Below are 15,771 nucleotides of genomic sequence, written 5' to 3' on the forward strand. Positions count from 1 at the left end.
ATGGAATTTCCTACAGACTGGACTAACCATTATATGTCTGTTTGTAGGACTTCTGGAGGCTAGAGCCTTTACAGACATACAGAGGAAAGGATGGCGAGCACACTGGTTAAGCCCTGTCTGCTGGACCGGACAGGAAGCTTCTTTAAGGTAGAGTGGAGGGTGTTATACTTGGCTGAGAACTCTTCCTTCCTTGCCTTCTCTCGCATGCTCTGTCTGTGACTTCTTCTCTCTTTTCCTAGTTCAGTGCTCCAGTCAGATTCTTGTTTAAGAGAATGCCAGCTGTGTAGGTGATGTTTGGGAATCCTTGCCAAGCCTAAAAAAGAAGTAAACTGTGGCTCTTCACGGAGCTGTCTGTTGTTTTCTGAGTTTTAAATTAATAGATTTCATTAGTGTTGCAAACAGGTCTCTAGCCTTGCTTTGAATGTCAGCCAGTCTTTGACCACAGTTTGACCACTTCTAAAGACATCAATGCATGAGGTTCCACACCATGTGGGATTGAGGTTAACATTTGTGAAGAAAAAAAAACACCTGTAATGCTTGACTTGTGTACTTAATGGGGGTCAACACACAGTTTAACTGCACTTGAATGCCTCTTTTATATGCAGCTGTTGTGGCAATTCTGCAGTTTAATTCCCTGTGAAATATGCTTTCACAGCTGGACACAAGGGAGATGTTGTGGTGCTGGACAGAGACCGGCACAGATGTAATACTAGACCTTTGGGAGCAGTGCTGTTTGGATGCTCGTTATCTGTCCCTTTCTGTAATGCTTAGTTCTTTCCAGTCAGACATCAGGATGTGACTGCAGGGTGTCCCAGGCCTCAGTCAGCTGAGAGTGCCAATCTTCCTCTTAGCAAATGGTTTGAATTGCTCTTCTACCATATTACTAACTAGCACCACAGAAGCCAAATGAATTTAAGTAATATTCAGACAAAGTACACAAGTTCATTTACTGAATGCCTTTACATAGAAGCAAATGCTATACTTCCAAGCATGATTTGTTGTCACAGTCAGGTTGTTTTCATTTCTAGATTTAATGGCACAAATGAGCTAATAAGCAGTAGGGACCTTGTGTGTATAAATGGCTTCCTGTTAAATAAGTCCTATTCTGAGATCCATACAGAAAATCGCTTACCTCTCAGGTTGTTAAGTTCAACAATAATGACAGCATTTTTTGGAACAGTCTTCTCCAGAATGTCTGAAATGACTTTTTGGCACATCATAGACAGCATATAATGTGACATCAGATTTTCCTTATAAAAATAATTGGGAAAATGGGAACAGTATTCATTACGCCATCTGCCTGGAATGGGCTATGAATCCTTCCATCATACTGGAGTAAATTACCTTTTATAATGTATTTTTGTCTAGCAACACTGATTTGAACACTGCTTCATTTGTTGTTCAATATGTTTTATCATCCCAAATTTGCCTTCAGTTTTTGTAAGCTGCATGAAATGTTCCTAAATAAAAGATTCTAGGAGCCTGGTTTAGTCATTGTTCTACAGCTTTGGCCTGCAAATGAAGATCCATGTTAGAATATACTGAAGTTCATGAAGTTTTAAAGGATTAAATCTTTTTAAAGGATTCCATTTAAAGGATCGTTTTTCTCCAAGTAACGCATGAAGTGAATGATTGACTCTTCATTGTCATAGATTGAGTTTCATATAATTTAAATGGAAGTGCCCAGTGCTCGTCTTGGCCTAGTCTAAATTGATACTGCAGACATAATTACTGTAAAATGTGCTTTCTTTCAGTCTTATTGTAATCAAAACTAATTAACATTCGTTTTTATTTATTGTGAGTTGTACCACAAAGTATCTGACAAGATCATTTCAACAGCGCTTAATTGTACTATTTTTAAAAGTATGTGCTTTTTGGTGTATGTGTACATACAGTACAGTATGTGCTGTAAAACTATTTGTATCCTAAAACCCTTCAATTCAGTTTATCTACATTTTGCCTGAATATAATCTCTTTGTTTTGGTCACCTTGTGACCTTAGTGAAAATGCTGTGTAAAATATTCTTAATTTCACTTTATTTCTTTCCAGTACTTTTGTGGCTGTATGTTCTTCCAGGCCACTAAAACTGACTAAGGTGACATTCAATATTTTGTTTGTTTTCCTTGAAAGTACTTGAAATTATTTTTGACATTATCCTAATATTTCTAATGTTACACAAAAATTGAAAGAATTAAAAACTACCATAGTGATATTGTATAAGTGAATGTGAAAAGTGATGAATGCGTTTTGGAGAAACCATTATCTGGATTGGATTTCCTTTGAAATATTCAAATTGCAAAAGGGGATAATTCAGATTTCAGATTATACTGGCCTTCTCCTGAATCATCTGCTTCCTCGGGTTAATTTTGTAATGTATCCGACTGCGTCACATTATTCAATTTAAACAGAAACCCAAGTATTATAGTAAAGTCAGATGTGATTCCTTATGCATTATTGATCTTCTTACTAAACTCACTTTAAGATTTTACATTAATGACAGCTTCCACCTTCTGTGCATTCGTGGTACTACATCAACATACACTGCAAGGATAGGCATTCAACTGCTGACATGCATCTGTTTTTTCCACATACACCACCTTTACCTTTAGCAATTCCTGAGATGCAGTCATGCCAGAGCCACAGCGGTTTAATGATTTTCCAAGCTGTGGAACCCTTGAACATACAGAACGTGCTGTGCATGTTGCAACAGAGACCTAGTACTGAAATAAAAACTATTCCCAGTTTTGCTGGAGAGTATCCCTGATCTTGAGAAACTACTGTGAGCAATAGTGTGTTATAGTTTGCTCCTCTTAACAAGAAGCTATGGATTATGATGTTCAGACCAAACATTTAAGTGCAACAGAAACATGAAATGGCATTCGTCAGATGTTTAAATTTCCATTTAGATTTCACTTTTAAGATGGATATTTTTTATGGAAATAAATCACAAAATGATATTTTAAGGACCTACAGTATATGATAGCGAGTGCAAAACAAAACAGTAAGGAAATGCCAAGCCTTACTTTCACAGTATGAAACGTATTTAAAGTCATCTCTGTTACTGATTTTATCTTCTTGTGGTAAAGAGATTTGGTTTTGTGAGTTTAGTAGCAATTCTAGAAGACTGGGATTCATTGTGAGCACTTGTATGAGAACAGCACCTGACAACTGTTCTGTTAGTGTAGTTTATCTCTTTAGTACACTTTGTATTTCAAGTTCAGTTCTATGCACTGTTTCCTTTTTAGTTCAGAATATAAGAACAGCACTTAAATCTGATGATGACAACAGAGTCTTTTACTGCTGAGTTTGCTTGTTTAAATAAGGTTAAAACAATTTTATTTCAGATTTCTACTTAGCTGTTCTTTCTTCATCTTCTTGGCCTAGACCTATATCCTGTTGTGACTAATGCATTTGTCACCACAATAAAAGATTTTCTCATAGGGACAAAGACACAAAAAGGAAAAATGAACAACCTTTGAGAGATTGAAAAGTTTGTATTTAGACATTTAGGGGCACAATATTTTTATTTTATTTTAGTTGTATTTTTTAGTCACCCAGACACCAGAAAAAAGAATGCTATTATAAACAACATTATGTACATAAAATAGCATTCCACTTCCTTTATTGCTGTTTTACAAGATTTTGTTCACATTTGAATTTAAAATGTGACATAGTGATATGTTAAGTGAAGTAAAATTGTTTTCAAATACAGTAAATGGTATACAGCAACACTCATTAATACATGTAGTGCAAAGTTATCCAAAAACAGTGTCACAAATTATATGTTTGCCTTGCAGCGAACACTAACATGCCTGTATTTTACATTTACAAGAAAAAGACCTCACCTTGCTCAAAGCATTGCATTGCTGAAATCGTTTTTATTGTACCCTGTTTCTGAAAGCATACTCAGATAAAAAATAGTTTTTGAAAGGCTGGGCTTGTTTGTAAAGCATAGGCAGTGTGTGTGAATCATTTTCAAGTTGAAGATAAAAGAACAAAGTTGACTGAAGGGACCATGAACCGAAAAGTCTGACTTTTTTCCTGCCTTACCACAAGAAGAACTGTCTCGCGCTGCAAGCTTTCGTTTTTTCTTTCTTTCTGTTTTTTTAATATTCCTTTTCGACAAATGGGAAGTTGTTCCTTATGAAACATGTTTGAGGATGCCAATAGTCCAGCCCCACAGGAAAATGACTAACAGTGTCCAGGCTTTTAATGTAGACCTCTGTAAGTGTGTGTTTTCTGGTGTTTTTCGTTCTTTGTACAGCTGATTGATGCATTTGCCTCAGAGATCGGAGAACTGAAGCAGGAGATGGTACAGAAAGACTTGGCTCATGAGAGGGATCCCCAAATTACAGGCATGCAGTGGTAAGTTGGTGTGTTTTTCACCACTTTTATTCCGCTAATCAGCAGAACCTTAACCCTCACAGAGCCAAATAAACATGTGTCGGTAAGTCAGATGAAGAACTGTGTGGCACATCATATTTTCTTTGAAGAAAACTGATAATTATGTAGGCTTTGATCCTGCAAATCTGTTATCATTTTCTGGATGTACTGCAAGTGTTTTGAAGCATTTGTGTCTCTGTTAAGTAAATGTGGGGGGAAACTTGTATTTTCCGTCGAAATGCAAACACAATAAATTGCTGATCAGCAAACTTTTGCCGTGTACCTCGCTAAGGGTTACAGTATGTATGTGTGATCCTTCATTGAGGGTAACTTTGCAGAGTAAAATTATAGCTGTTTGCACTATGCAGAACTACATTGTGCAGGTGTTAAAGTGGAGTTGGTAGGTGACTTCTTGTGTCTAGAAAAACAGTGTAAAATTTAAAATTTATTGTAATGTTAAAAGTCCCTGAATCAGCCTTCTTGTGCTGAAATAACTGCTGTGGAATAAATGTATGCAGAAAGGAGAATTTGTTTTGTAACTTTTAAAATCATTGCACAAGGCTGTTTGTTTAAAAAAAGAATTTATCTAGACAAATTGCCAACTACTTGTTAAGGCAAAGTTGTGAGGTTGTTCCAGTAATTATATAAGCCTCCATTCTTGTGCCTAACCTCAAATTAATGAAAGAATTAAGGCTGTAAACATATAGCAACACATGGCAAATCAGCCCTAGCAAGAATTTGCAAATCCTGTTTTCATTCCCACTTTCAAAGTATTTCTGTGTTCTGACGCCATCTAACACAGCTGGTGAAAGCCGTGATGAAGTTTTCAGTTAAGCTGTTAAAAACTCCTGCATTCACCCAAGGTTTTCCTTGTTCTCTGTATTTATGCTGTATTTATTAGATGGTTAAAAGTCTAAAAAATGCTGTTGGCAAGAAATCATTTTAACCATTATACCCATTATACTTACCATTTCTTTTTTGAGTTTCTCAGGAGAAATTCATTTAGAGATGTTAACCTGTGTCTGTTCAGGAACCATTGAGTTGGTCACATTATTGATCAGTGTTCTCTGAAGCAGAGCAATATTTCTTGATAGGAATCTGAATGGACAATTCTCAGATTTTATTTTATCTATTACTAACATAATTTTATACCTAATTTTTTCATATTCTATTCATAATTTTGCTGATTTAAAATTTGTATCTGAAAGGCAGCAATGTCAATACACCTGTTTAATTCTGATATAGTGCATCTTCAACAATCTTGCCAGCCTATAAAGTGGTTAAATATGCTACAGATTCACCTGAAATATATTGTGTAAAAAAAGCTTTGACCAGAAGGAAGACAAATTATCTACAGTATTAGAAATATTTGTGTTCCCAATTGACTAAAAGCTACCTGACAAATTATAACTGTAGCTGAATACAATGACCTGAAAACATAATTAGAGTGGGTGAATAATATACTGATGGTTGTAAAATCTACTGTATGCCACCAGTATTCGAATGCAATACATTTTCTTTGTGTCATCATGATGTCAACTCTTTAAAGAGTTACATTTGCTTTGGGGATCCACTACTGTCAGAAAAGCACAGAATGCTTACTGGGCTGTAGGAGACTTAAAAGTTCTCCTGTCTGCTTTGGTTACTTCAAAATAAATGTGTGGACAGCAGCTTAATAAAAATATTGTATTTGTATTTATTATTTTGTTAATAAAATAAGAATATTTTAAGTGTTACCCAGAGGAGATTTGTGAAAGTGGTTTACTTTTCCATCTTTAGAGTTTCTAAATGAATTTCTGCCTCTATAGTCTTTTTGGGCACCAGAGGGTTTTGATTACTTAAAAATGACATAAGAAGCCAGACTGACTGAACTCTCTTGATCCTTAATGCTTGAAATATATGCCACTCTGTTTTTCAGGAAACGTTTCTTGCTGAGACGTTCATTTGTTGGCCACAGTTTTTTATTGCTTGGAAACTGCATGAAATAGGGAAAAGAAACTGCCTGACTCAGGCCTCAAAATCAACATTAAATTTAATATGTTAACACACTGGAGAGAGAGGTTGTATTTAGTGCAGATGTTAGTTGTAGTTGTCAAAGGACTGGTTTTAGAAATAGTCATGAGATATGATGGTCGCTGTTATTCTTTTTTGTTGTCTAGATTCTGCATGACAGGAACAATTGAGACTACATTACCATTGTTGGTAAAACAGGAGCACACCCCAGTGTAGAAAGAAATGTAATAGAAAAATTTAATTTTTTTCACTGCTAAGGATAGGTGCTCATTTTGAGGATAAAGTGTACAGTCCAGTTAGTATCAGTAAGTTGTGAAAATTATTTCAAGCGAAGGAGGCAGTTCCTTTAATGTTTGGCTAACGGTGTTTTGTTGTTCAAGTACTGGATTTAGCAATAGTGTTTAAAATGAAGTTGCACTATTAATTATGCAACATAAACGTGATTGTCATAAGTACAAGAGTGTACTCTTGGGATTTAGAAGGAACTCTTAAATGTATAAGCACATTCTTTGTGCCACTGACAGAAAATAACATTTCAGTATATTGTGGTAATGCATGAGACAAATCACTTCCCTTTTTTCAAATCCTGCTAAATTTATCTGAATCATCACTTGTTCGTGTAGACAGGAGTCTTGACGTATAATATGACGCAAGTGCATATTCATTTTTAACGTTTCTTACTTGTCTCTTTCCATTTTGTTTTTTATTATTAATTATTGTGTAAATAGCATGAATGAAAGAAAACATTCAATGTTTTTGTTAATCTACACAATTTAAATCCCAGTTCTCAGTTGCATTGTCCAAGCTTGGAAGTTTGAGCACCAGGTGACTTAAAGTCCTGTGCGTATTTCCTCTTTCCTTTTCTTGGAAATTGCAACTCTAAAAAAATAAGCTATTGGGTTTCTGTGCATACTTCCTTCCAAGTCTACTGAGTACTACATCATAAAACCTTAAATATTGTCACCAACTATTCTATTTCCCTATTGGACTATTTTAAAAATAATTATGATGTAATTTTATTTTAAAGTATTTAAGTCCAGTGGTGTTTTGCAAATGACAACTCTCCTATTTTTTTACCTTCATGACCTTTTAATAGACACTGGTCAATAAGTTACAAATCCTGTAATATAAAATAGTAAAACAAAGTAAATCCTTAGATGGATGTTATTTTTATTTTCAAGATTCAACTGAGAGTCTAGTGTCCACTTCCTACCACAACCACCCACCCAGAGCATCCTCTAAGGGTCTCCAGATGGAGCACAAAGTAAATCCTATCACCCTCAGTCTAGTTGGTGTGAATTTTCACACAGTAAACCCAGTCGGATGAAGGCAAACAAGGATCTGCTGACTTACACTGTAACATAAACTAGTATGATTTATGGCGAATATCAGTGATGATCCCTTAGTTCAAAATAGACTTTTGTTAAAAGTGTTACAGTTGGAAAGGTTTGGTAATGTCAATCTACATGAATGTCCCCATCTGCAATAATCAGTCATCATGCTATCTGCCAGCAGGGGGAAGCATTTCTTTCTCACCATGACTGTTCTCAGTCTCATAGCTGATTAGAAAAGCCTGATATGTTCTGGTGATGAACTGATGAACTCTTAGATGATGGGCAGTGCAGTCCAGTTAAAAAGATGGCAGAACTTAGTGAAGTCAGGATGACAGCAAGTTAAAGCACAAAGAAACCCAGTGAAATGTGCTATGAACGGTGGAAGAGTACACTGATTTTTTTATCCATGGTGTAGAATGACCATGGCTAAAAACTTAAAAGTATCAACTTCTGTTTTACATATATATATATATGTTTTCATAAAATCTTTTCATGTTCATTCTTCTGTTCATGTTCAGAATAATCATTCTAGGTGTTCTGCATTAGTGTGTTTTTCAGCCGTTGTTGGAGGGGGGGAACAATTTTATTCTAAATTCCAGTTTAATGTTGAGTGTCGGTTTTGCGTAATGGAGGCGTGGAGGAGGAGATCCCACATCAAAACCACCAGCGGAGGGTTGTTATTTCACCAGAAAAGGCCAACTTAAAACTATTTCGCAGGAAGTACCTGTGGTGAGGGTGCAGAAGCAAGTGATTTTTTTTCGATGTTGAACTGTCGTACCTGAACATCAGCAGTCAGTGTTCAGGGAATACAGGGATAAAGATGGCCATCTATTGGTATGTTGCTACAATCCACTGCATCAGATAACAATATAATTATATTAGAATGTTTGTTTTTTATGTTCATCAGTACAAAGTACTTGTGAGTCAAGTGCAAACAGAAGTATGATTTTGTTTTACATAGGACACCAGTACTTAAACTACAGGAGAAGACTGTGGAGTTCACATGACTTTTGGTTAATGTTAACACTTTAAGGGTTATCTGAAATCCACAAGATCAAATGCCTTGCTGGAAAATAGTTTAATGAGGATATTTTCATCCTATTAAACCCTCAAGGTGTTGTGGTAGTTAATGTGCATCTCTGCTTTGCAGCAGCTTAGAAGAGGACATTAACAGCCTGTACCTTCAGGACACAATGAGCAGTGCCAGGGACTCAGGCTACGATTCCCTAAAGAGAAAGATCAGTATCCTGGACCGCCTGACTCAGACTCACCCAGTGTGGCTGCTCCTTCACCTGAGTGATGAGGAGGCAGCACGGATTCTCCAACAGCAACCACCGGGGGTGAGAACTTTGAATGGATTATAGAGGCTTTCAGCATTACAGAATCTGCTTTTGGTGTGAAGGCTTTTTATATTTCCCTGTTCACTTTTAGAATCTTTAGTTCACCAATGTATTATTATATCACAGAAAAAAAACAGCACTGGGAACTTGTATTGTGCAAGCCCTACCACTTCAGCAGCAAGGATATAAATAGTGAACACTGAAACAGGTGATTATTCTTCTCTTTTTTCAGGATCTATCCTAGCATGCCTTTCCCAGTGTCATCAGGTTATATTTTACCCCCACCCAGGCATTAGCTGAAAAGTTAAGGGCAGCTATCTGTAACAGTAATTTACATTTTGGCATACTCCAAGGAGAATGACGTGCATGTTTTAAGTGTTACCTAACACTTTATCTTTCCCAATAATTGTTTTGTCAAGTAAAAAATTCATTGTATTTTCTTCAGTTATTATTTGGGAACTTAAAGAATCACTGAGAGTTTTTTTTCACTGAAAACTAGGTTATTTAGAGGTGCTCCATTAATAAAATACCTAAAATAAAATAAAAACATCTTAGTATAAAGCTTAACTTGAAGTACCTCACAAGACTGTACAAAATAAAACCGTATGTGTATTTCAGTCATCCCTGTTTTTAACTGGCCCAGACACTTTCATCAGCATTTTCTGCTTTGGAAATTCAGCAGAATCTAAGGAATTGGTACAATGACCAACAGACAAAACAGCTTCATCAGCTTGATGGCCTTCTTCTGTTTAGATATTCCTTGTGAGGAAATCAACAAAGCTGCAGAAGAAAGTTATCTCCCTGCGCCTTGACAGTGAGTTTGGGCCTCCAATCAAAGACTTTCCTGTGAAAGAGAGTCAATACAGTGAGTGTCCATCCATACATACAGTATATACACATATTAGCTTTTATATACAAGTTGCTTCACCGTCTGCAGTTTTAAAAGCTGGCATGTTTATTTTCTCTGAGTTAAATCTCCCTTAGAGGCTTGTATTACTAATGCCCTCTGGCATGTAGCACAGATAAGGCTTGGTACTATGTAACTACCTTTTCATACAGCCTGAAAAGTCAATAATGCAGTGTGTCAAAGTAAACTTCCTGCCCTTCCTACAGATGCAGCCATTCAAAATGGGTGAGGTATTTCACGGCATACCGCGACACGCCCACCGGGGTATCACGCGGTATCACGTGTGTCACGTGACTAGCTATCCGGCGTCGCCTTGTAAAACCGCCAGGGGGAGCTTAACCTCTCATGTACAGCATTCGAGCCTTTAATTTTGAACTGTGTATTACAGCATGTTAATCATCAGTCATTCAAATGTTGGTATATTTTATGAAAGCAAGATTGCTCAGTTGGACAAAAGTACACAACCTACCTTTATCAGAAATATTTATGCATCAAAGCCTTTACTGAAGATATTACTAATAGTATTAATAATGGATGACTTTGGACAAGCTGTATACTCAAAGTATAATTTCTTTAGCACATTTGTACAAGCACTTGGAATCTGTCCAAGCCATACTTTGTCAGGCATTTTGTTTTACTTCAACGGGGCATAAAAACTTCCTTGCTTTTAACAGGGCGTTTCATAATTTCTAGCTACGAGAATGATTTAAAATGCGACACCTATCATTCAACTAGAGCTTAAAATATCACAAGGAAAAATACACACCGGTATTCCATTTCTCCCTAAACATTGTAAGCTTCGAAGTCTTTAACTAACGTGATACCGGATACGTCAACAAGCATACTTTTAGAATTTGATTAAAAGGGAATATAATATGGAATCGCGTATCTCAAGAATTTAATAACGGTATGATTATATCCGTGTACTGCGGCAGAACTGTGTAGGGCTGTTTCGCCTACCTGATCATGCGAGCTGTCTTGTAGCCTACTGGTCTAGGTGCGTGACTACCAACTGGCAGGTTGTGTGTTCGAATCCAGCTGGTGCTGGACTTTTCATTTTTATTTATTTATTTTTTAATCGCGTAACATAAACATATTACCGTATGCAAACTGTACTGTATACAGTATGTTTATGTATATTTAATGTCTTAACTGTGCCCGTTTAATTGAATTAAAAAAAATTTATTTAACACGAACATTAAGCTGTTTACATCTTCCGCCTGAGAACAGTCACCCGTTGCTACCCAACGCAGAATGGTGATTGGCTGACACTATCTGACACCCCTCTGATTGGAGAAAAAAGACGTGCTGGTGTGCTATACCAGGAAGAGGATTTCTTTCTATTCAAAACGTGTATTTTAAAAGTTTAAGAAGTAAAAACCTTACAGCGTACACAGATTTCTAAACTGATCAGGATCGTTATCTTTGTCTTATGCATAATAATGTTCACCGCTCTGTCCAGCAAATTAATAATAAACTTTATTTTATATAGCGTTTTAAACGAATAAGTAATTAGATTGCTCATAAACCTAATCACTTGCTTTTTATTTTTATTTAGGCTCAGATTTCAACTATAGATCGTATTATTAATAACCATAATAACAACCAACCAACAAAAACAACCATATAAACATAATGGTGGTGCTGGACCTTCCAGTTTTATTTATTTATTTTTTAATCGCGTAACATAAACATATTACCGTATGCAAACTGTACTGTATACAATATGTATATGTATATTTAATGTCTTAACTGTGCCCGTTTAAGTATTGAATATTCATATCTAATTTTACCACTGAAGGGAAATCTTAACATAAACATACAGTATATGGCTGGTCTCGGTACTTTAAAGAAAAAAATACACACCAGTATTCCATTTCTCCCTAAACATTGTAAGCTTCGAATGAAACCACTAAATAAAGACATAAATATAGAAATCTTAAGATTTGTTTTATTTAATGTTGGTAGCAGGATGAACTGTCAGAGTGTATATTTTGTCGCAAAGTTGCTACAAGATGTTAACAGTGAAAAAGGTATTTAGAAATGAGTTATTTCAAGATGAAAAAGAAAACATACACGAAACATGGTTTCATTACGACCAGAATCGGTCTTGAGATATTTTTAACTTGATTTACAGTATTTGAGAGGTATGTCTTAACACCGATACTACAGTGCTTAAGTACTGCTCACGTATATGTTTCTAGGTTTATATTATGCATTTCATACGGTCAAATTACTTTTGAGCAACTAATAAGAAGCGCTAAACGGTATGCGTTTTAGTTTCGTTTTGTGCTGGAACCCGTGGATTGATTAGAGATATCAAGTACATACAAGTCATTTTTTAAATGTTGTAGTTCGTCTTGAAAAAATGTTACGAGTACATCATCTATCAACAATTACACAGGTTCTGTTTCCATATTGCGGATTTTGGTTAGGTACAGTATTATCAAATCCAGTGGCGCTGTGTGTTACTTTACTGAGTCCCAATCTGTGATTGAAACCTGTAAAACCGGTTTAATTCGTCACAGCCAGCACTCTTCAGGTGTGAGGGTCTTCTGCTCAGAATGAAACGCTAAAATGTTTGTGTTTTTTCTAATGGTAGTGGGGGCAGGGTGTGTGGGAACAGGTTTGTTCTTCACACCTGAAACATTTTCTCTGAAAGGATTTTCTTCGAAGTTTAACCGATCTTGTTACAGCATGTTACAGTTTACTATTATTAACCATATTAATTTTAAGTGCTTAATGTAAAATCTTGTAAAAATATATTTTCATTGTTCAAATATACATTAATATACTTTAAGTCTGATTATCATATAATAAGTTAAATACAAAACTAAAGAAAAAATAGGGTTAAATATAATTCAAAATATTTTGCTAACAATGTTAACTGTTTATGAATAATAAAATGTATTAACTAAGGAGTAGGATGGCACAGTTGTTAGTATGTTTTTTGTTTTGTTTCTTTTTCATAAATACAACAGTAGTGCCTGATGTCTCAGTGGCTTTCAAAATTAAATTATGCATGCAAACCTGTGAACTAGAAAGATAACTAAGATTTTAATACTAATTAAATGACCGCGGGCACTTCCCACCCCCTCTACATTCTCAGAGTAGAACAGACTAACCTTCTAATGAAAGACGGTCCACCCCCCACGGACAGGAAAAGTGCCCACAGGCACTTAAACTTAATATGGTCAGTAACGGTAAACAGTAACATGGTAAGAAGGAGCACGTACAAACGTTTTCGAAATAACCACATGTAAGACTCTGATCCTAAAAATGTTTAGGGAGAAAGTGGAATACTGGTGTGTATTTTTTCTTTAAACTACCAATACCAGCCATATACAGTCTGTAACGTAGGGATTTCTATATGTCTTTATTTAGTGTTTACATTAGTGACAAAGGCTAAACTTTTAGCTTCAGTAACGTGTACATATCTCCCCTTTTTATAAAACGACTTGGTTGAAAACTGTTCCAGAGCCACTGTTGTTTCATCAGTGAAAAGTACATCATGAAATGCCTCTCCCTGTTCAATCCACTGGAAAAAAGAAAAGGAGCATAAAGCTTCTGATGGTCATAAACGATATTCATTTAGGAGCAGCATCAGAGGTATGTTTTTAACTGCACTGCATTGGAGAGAATACCATAGTGTGTTTTTTTTTTTACTCCCTGGCGGAAACTGGCTTCCAGAAGAATCAGTATGGCTCAGAGATTAAATAAAATTTCACAGACATTAACGAAGAGCATAACGCATGTACTGTATACACTGCAAGTACAACCCAACTCTCTGCAGGAGTGCTGGCTGTGACAAATTGAACCGGTTTCACGGGTATTTTCAAAGTAGGAGGCGAGATTTCCAGCGAAAGACACCCCCCCCCCTCAAAAACCCAGTAAATACAGTACTTACTAGTTAAAGGCTAGGCTCCCGACTACGGCGAAAGGAACCCTTCTTTCATTAGAAGACAATGAACATATTTTAGCCCTGAATGAATTAATAGCAAACATGGTTTACATAAAATACATTTTTCCAAGAAAGTTTAGCCTTTGTCACTAATGAAACCACTAAATAAAGACATAAATAGAAAAATCTTAAGATTTTTAAAATACATGACTTTGCTAAAATTTATTTGAAAATAAAAACAATAACAACCGCCAGGGGAGAGAGAGAACAGGGGAGGGATGTTGGTTTTGCATAAGGGGCGGGGCTATGGAAAGTAGGTATGTTTGGGAATGTGTAGTTACATGTTCTGGCTGTTTGTGAATTATAGTTGTTGAGTATGGAGTGTTGAGGTATTGATTTTGTGTAATGCTTTATGTTGAAAATTGAGGTGGATTTTGTTTATGATAAACAGGATAAACTGGGATGGGAGGAAGGTTTGGTTTTGCATAAGGGGCGGGATTATGATAATTGGAGGACTTTGCGAGTGTAAAATGGTTTGATTATTTGATTTTGTATTGTGGTTGTTATCTATGTTTTTGGTTGGTATTATGTTTATATGGTTGTTTTTGTTGGTTGGTTGTTATTATGGTTATTAATAATACGATCTATAGTTGAAATCTGAGCCTAAATAAAAAGAAAAGGCAAGTGATTAGGTTTATGAGCAATCTAATTACTTATTCGTTTAAAAAGCTATATAAATTAAAGTTTATTATTAATTTGCTGGACAGAGCGGTGAACATTATTATGCATAAGACAAAGATAACGATCCTGATCAGTTTAGAAATCTGTGTACGCTGTAAGGTTTTTACTTCTTAAACTTTTAAAATACACGTTTTGAATAGAAAGAAATCCTCTTCCTGGTATAGCAAACCAGCACGTCTTTTTTCTCCAATCAGAGGGGTGTCAGATGGTGTCAGCCAATCACCATTCTGCGTTGGGTAGCAACGGGTGACTGTTCTCAGGCGGAAGATGTAAACAGCTTAATGTTCGTGTTAATTTTTTTTTTTTAATTCAATTAAACGGGCACAGTTAAGACATTAAATATACATATACATACTGTATACAGTACAGTTTGCATACGGTAATATGTTTATGTTAAGCGATTAAAAAATAAATAAATAAAAATGAAAAGTCCAGCACCAGCTGGATTCGAACACACAACCTGCCAGTTGGTAGTCACGCACCTAGACCAGTAGGCTACAAGACAGCTCGCATGAACAGGCAGGCGAAACAGCCCTACATAGCTCTGCCGCAGTACACGGATATAATCATACCGTTATTAAATTCTTTAGATACGCGATTCCATATTATATTCCCTTTTAATCAAATTCTAAAAGTATGCTTGTTGACGTATCCGGTATCACGTTAGTTAAAGACTTCGAAGCTTACAATGTTTAGGGAGAAATGGAATACTGGTGTGTATTTTTTTCTTTAAAGTACCAAGACCAGCTATATACTGTATGTTTACGTTCCAAAATTAATATCGTTTATGGCCTTCACACGCGTTACAGTATGCTCCTATTCTTTTTATGCTCAGCTACTAAGATTTCCCTTCAGTGGTAAAATTCAATATCTACAACGGGCACAGTAAAGAAGTTTACAGTAAGTCTTTCTACGACAGACCAACGGACCACGAGTGCCCCTGTCGGTCAACCAATCACGCACCGCGGTATCGCGTGTCATCTTACCTGCGGTACGTGTCTGTACCGCTCACTTTGAATGGCTGCATCTGTACATGTTGTGTAGACAATGGTAAAGAGAGTAGAACTTCATTGTTCTCTTCCTTATCCTGAACACTGTCTCTCTATTTAAGATGATGCAATGTGGTGTGTACAATGATTGTTTTCATTTTGT

At 36.0% G+C, this 15,771-nt stretch overlaps 1 protein-coding gene across 8 annotated transcripts in view; it reads left to right on the forward strand.

Annotated features, from left to right (window-relative positions):
• rin2a (Ras and Rab interactor 2a) overlaps positions 1–15,771 on the forward strand; it is a 56,218-nt gene that overhangs the window by 22,659 nt on the left and 17,788 nt on the right. For 3 of the 8 annotated variants that reach the window (XM_088610749.1, XM_088610741.1, XM_088610742.1), the window contains 4 exons: positions 48–147; positions 4,265–4,365; positions 8,881–9,070; positions 9,824–9,935. In XM_088610749.1, the coding sequence (XP_088466875.1) occupies positions 91–147; positions 4,265–4,365; positions 8,881–9,070; positions 9,824–9,935 (460 nt within the window). In that variant the 5' untranslated portion in view covers positions 48–90. The remainder of the gene's footprint in view (positions 1–47; positions 148–4,264; positions 4,366–8,880; positions 9,071–9,823; positions 9,936–15,771) is intronic. The other 5 variants (XM_088610746.1, XM_088610748.1, XM_088610744.1 and 2 more) reach the window with 3 other exon arrangements.

This window comes from Lepisosteus platostomus, chromosome 17, assembly GCF_059453375.1.
Source record: "Lepisosteus platostomus isolate fLepPlt1 chromosome 17, fLepPlt1.hap1, whole genome shotgun sequence".
Taxonomy (NCBI): Eukaryota; Metazoa; Chordata; class Actinopteri; order Semionotiformes; family Lepisosteidae; genus Lepisosteus; species Lepisosteus platostomus.